Below are 4,797 nucleotides of genomic sequence, written 5' to 3' on the forward strand. Positions count from 1 at the left end.
TCTTAGCACTATTATAATAAAAGACGATTCACGTTGTGAAAAATTCCTCGTCAGTAGTATATATTTTTGATGTAAATATAATATAATAATATGAAAAGTTGTTGACTTCAAATAATAATAATAATAAAAACAAACAAATGTTTTCTGTGGTACCCAGATCTCTCTCAATTCCTTTGTACATCAACTTTTACCACTGGAACCGGGCTGCCGGTCGCCTGTATCTTTCATATGTTAATGGTGGGACCGGTGTACTACATTAGTCTCTCCATGTCTCAATGCATATATGTGTATATAATTTGAGGGGTTATAGTTTTTATTGCTTTTTGTTCGTTTATCTGGTGGAGGTTGGTGGCGGTGCAACCAGTCTGTAATGGGAAGACAGCCGTGTTGTGACAAATTAGGAGTGAAGAAAGGGCCGTGGACGGCTGAGGAAGATAAGAAACTTATCAAATTTATCCTCACCAACGGTCCATGTTGCTGGCGAGCCCTCCCTAAGCTGGCTGGTCTCCGCCGTTGTGGCAAGAGCTGTCGCCTCCGTTGGACCAACTACCTCCGGCCTGACTTGAAGCGTGGTCTACTCACTGAATCTGAGGAGCAAATTGTTATCGACCTCCATGCTCGTCTCGGCAATCGGTATGTCTTTTGCTCTTTTCCTTTAAAGATCCAAGAAATTAGTTAACCTCACCCTGGTTGAAAAGTTTCGCTTGAAGTTCTCAAAAACAGTTTCATAATCAAACACACAAGATCATTATCGATTTGGTAATGAATGCACATCACGATATCTTCAAGAAGACCCTTGCGACTATAATTAAAGAAGAAAGTGAACATTTTATGTTTGAGAAAACGTAAAGAAAAATCATTATATTAGGCAGCACACAAAAATAAACACCTCTATCTCTTTCCAAAACAATAATAATAATAACACCTCTATTCACATGATCGTATATGATGAGGCTTTCTCCGTTTTATGTAAAACAATTAACAAAAGTTGTTGAATTTTTTTTAAAGATAACTCTCATGTATAATGTTTTATTTTATTGACCGTTTAACCTACTATCAATAAAAAATATATAATCCGAGTTGATTTGCATATAAGCATATTGAAACACATGTTTTTGATAATAATCACCATAAAAATATCGACAATACTGATTTTGATATATACTAATACATTGAATTTTTCATTATTATAAAGCATTTTTTGATATTTAATGAGCAGTATAATTCATTTCTTTCGTGATGCATGTGGAAATAACAAATTCCAATAATTAAGCTGGTCAAAGATCGCATCAAATTTACCGGGCCGAACAGATAATGAGATAAAAAATCACTGGAACACTCATATCAAGAAGAAACTTCTGAAAAAGGGAATTGACCCGGTCACCCATGAACCTCTTCAGAAAGAAACTCAGACAAGTGAAACATCGTCTGCATCATCATCTTCTCCTAGCGAAGACTCTTCAAGATATCAAAACAACCATTCACTGTTTTTCGATGGAATTTCAAAGGAGGACTCGACTGTTTCACTAACTGAAAATAATTTAAATGTAAACGACAAGCCTAGACCTTCAATTTTTCAAAGTCTTTGTGATGATGAGAAGTTGGTAAGTTACTTCTTAGACGACAATGAGCCTCCTCTACTTGATCATATATCGGATTGGCAGTTACCAAACAATGAGAAAAAGTCCAAGAACGATACAAGCGAGTTCACGTCATGGGATGATTGTGCTACATGGATAATGGATTGTAAAGATTTTGGGTTGGATTTTCTCAATGAAGCTGAGATGAGCTTGATGGACAACAAAAGGACATGAATTACTACGTTTTACAGATCTTATTAGTCTAGCTATTATATGTTCATAAAACAAAAGTTTGCTTTACTAAAGAATGTAGGGCTACTTGCAAACGAAAATGTAAAGGTGGGAACAAACCTAAAGTATCAAAACATAGAGGGGTCTTTGTGAATATAGAAACCTCATGTATATATAATTTATATATGTATATTTATGATAAAAGAATATGTAAGACCATCTTTGTTATATTTATTCGAACTTTGGTGCTTTCCATTTTGTTTTTTATTTGGAGCACTATATCCAAAGACAAATAATTAAGAGAGCGGCACCATATGTTTGGTCGGCCTAGCGGTTTTGAGGTCAATGCATGAAAATCAGGCTCCTGACGTTATTGAGTGCGTCTTAAGTAAATAATATTCCACTTCTCGAATGCACTAAAGGATAGCACAAGAAACCATAGTCGAATCTTCACGGACACAATCTAATGGCCAATATTTTTTTGCGTAAGACACATACCAGTAAAAAAGAGATAAATATAAAAAATGGAAGTTTTAAATATCAATTAAAACTCAAAATTGTAGTTTGAATAAACTAAATAAAATTCAATAATAAAAAACAAGTTCAGTTCTGTTGTGATTTTTCTAATCATGCAATCAACACAAAGTTAGTTATTTAAAATGTGATCTATTTAATGTGGTACTGAAAACCACTAACAAACTCTACTAACTTTTCTTTTACCTAGTCAATTAACAAATACAAACTCTCCGGTTAACCCTAACTTTTTACAAACAACCTTTAATTAAATTCAGAAAAGCAACATTACAATCTATGTAAAATTCCAAACAATATTCAATACTTCTCACTAACTTGGAGGCGTAAAAATATGAAAATTTAGTTTATATCATAATTAAATCCCAACACATAACCAATCTGATACTTCTTACTTATTACCCGTTTATCAAAATAATTACAGATTTCAACAACTAACTAACTAGAATGATTAAACTCTAATTAGGTGATCAAACTAAAAAAAAAAATCAAAATCAAACATTCATTAAGCATAAACTAAAAAATCTAGATAGAATCACAAATCGAAAACCAGATATAATGATTGATTACATGAAAATTAGTAATTTGTACAGAACTGAAATCTAGGGTTTAGCCAATCACGGCTAAAATCCGATCTAAACTAATGAAAAAGAGACATTAAACTACTAAATCTTAATAAAATGAACGATTGAGATGATCCATAACGTTTAGATCTTCAAAAATTGATGAAAAAGTGCAGAAAACCGTCTTTGGAAGTCGTTTTCATCTTCTGCGAATGTCTAGGGTTTAAACTAATCAGATAGGAGCTATTTATATACGAGCCAACAACAAAAAACACGAAAAAGTGAAAAACAAAATCATGTTTTTAAAAAATACAAATCGTTTTGATAGTTTTTAGTCCGGAATTCTCCGTTTAATGAAGTACAATGTTGTTTTGGGCATATTTGAAAAAAAAAACTACCGTGTTTTATGGAGAAACACGCTCGTGTAAACTCTACTGAGTCCCGAAACTTGATTTTTGGCTTGAAAATTTTGCGAAGATGAAGCACGATCACATGGAGAAAAGCATGATCGTGTTTTCTCAAAAACACGCGTTTCGAATGCGAACTCCTCAGTTTCAAAAAATCTAACCCAGCTTACCCCCCCCCCCCCCCTCCTAAGGTATTTTAGCTCCATTAACTCCAAATACGCATCCAACGCTGCTTCCAAATCCCTGCCCCACTTGAAATATCTAAAAACAACATAAAAACATGATCACTATGAGATTCTCATGAAAGACATGAGTTGAAAAGTATTTTTACTAATGCACATGAGAAAAACATAAAATATGATGAAAATGTTAATATAAACTACTATAAAAGATGCATAGCATCTAACAACATAATAATGTTTTCCTTTAACTGATTTGTTCATTGCAACAAAAAATTTGTCAATTGGGTAAGTGGTTGCAAAAAACATATATCGACTAATTTGCTACAATTTTTATTTGTTGCTAGCTCCTTGCCAATGGCTATTAAAAATTCAGTTGTTAAAAACTACGAAAAATTGACTTTGATTCATTTATTTGAAAAAAGATAGGAAATTACATAGATACTATCTTTTCGAAGGATATTTAGATCAGTGAAATTCCATTTTGTTAACAGTTCGATAGATTGTTCTCCTTCGAAATGGATAACACTCTTAAGATTCATTCTCAGTTCATCAATGATATATAGATTTGTTTTTGGCACAGGTAACCAAGGGGGAGTTAAGGCGGCCCAATTAGAGGAGCTCCGGGTTTTGTTGGAGATTTTCTAGTTGATTGATCAACCGGATAGAGAAACATTGATGTGGTTCTTTTAATGGTTGTTAAAAAGGCTATTAGATGGAACAAGTTGGTTCCAATTAAATTTGAAATATTTGCATGCATATTTTTCTTTCATCGTTTATCTTCTACAATGCACATTGATAAAAGAGGTATTAACGACGACTCTTTATTTTATCCGATCTACGATTCCCATGTAAAGTCTAAAGACTATTTGTTTGTCATGTGCCTTATATCTTTGTTTATTTTTGGTCTCGTTGGAAGATGGTCTAATATAAACATTTCTCAAATCAATACGTCAAGAGATATTTGTAACACCGTAAATTCAAAATAATTTTTTGCATTTTATAAAAGCATAATTCATTTAATATTCATAAAAACATCATTGTTTGAAAAATCAATCCATGCCATATAAAAATCTCAAGATCTCATAATATAAAAATCCGGTGTGTGTGTACTGATCAAGCCGGCACCTTCCCACGGTCACCACTAGTACCTGAAACAATAACACCGAACACTGTAAGCACAAAGCTTAGTGAGTTCCCCAAAATACCACACATAGCACATATTAGCTACTCGAGGCTATAACTCTGTGGGTCCGTGGACCCCACTCTGTGAACCCTCTGGTTCTAACTCTGTGAACCTTCCGGT

General features: G+C 33.4%; 1 protein-coding gene across 1 annotated transcript; it reads left to right on the top strand.

Moving 5' to 3' along the window:
- The first annotated feature begins 323 nt into the window (after window positions 1-323).
- LOC111877690 (MYB-like transcription factor ODO1) lies at window positions 324-2,064 on the top strand. Its single transcript, XM_023874205.3, has 2 exons — window positions 324-633; window positions 1,274-2,064. The coding sequence occupies exons 1-2, from the start codon at window positions 371-373 to the stop codon at window positions 1,812-1,814; spliced, it is 804 nt and encodes a 267-aa protein (XP_023729973.1). The 5' UTR covers window positions 324-370; the 3' UTR covers window positions 1,815-2,064.
- The last annotated feature ends 2,733 nt before the right edge of the window (window positions 2,065-4,797 follow it).

Source organism: Lactuca sativa, chromosome 3, assembly GCF_002870075.4.
Source record: "Lactuca sativa cultivar Salinas chromosome 3, Lsat_Salinas_v11, whole genome shotgun sequence".
Classification (NCBI taxonomy): Eukaryota; Viridiplantae; Streptophyta; class Magnoliopsida; order Asterales; family Asteraceae; genus Lactuca; species Lactuca sativa.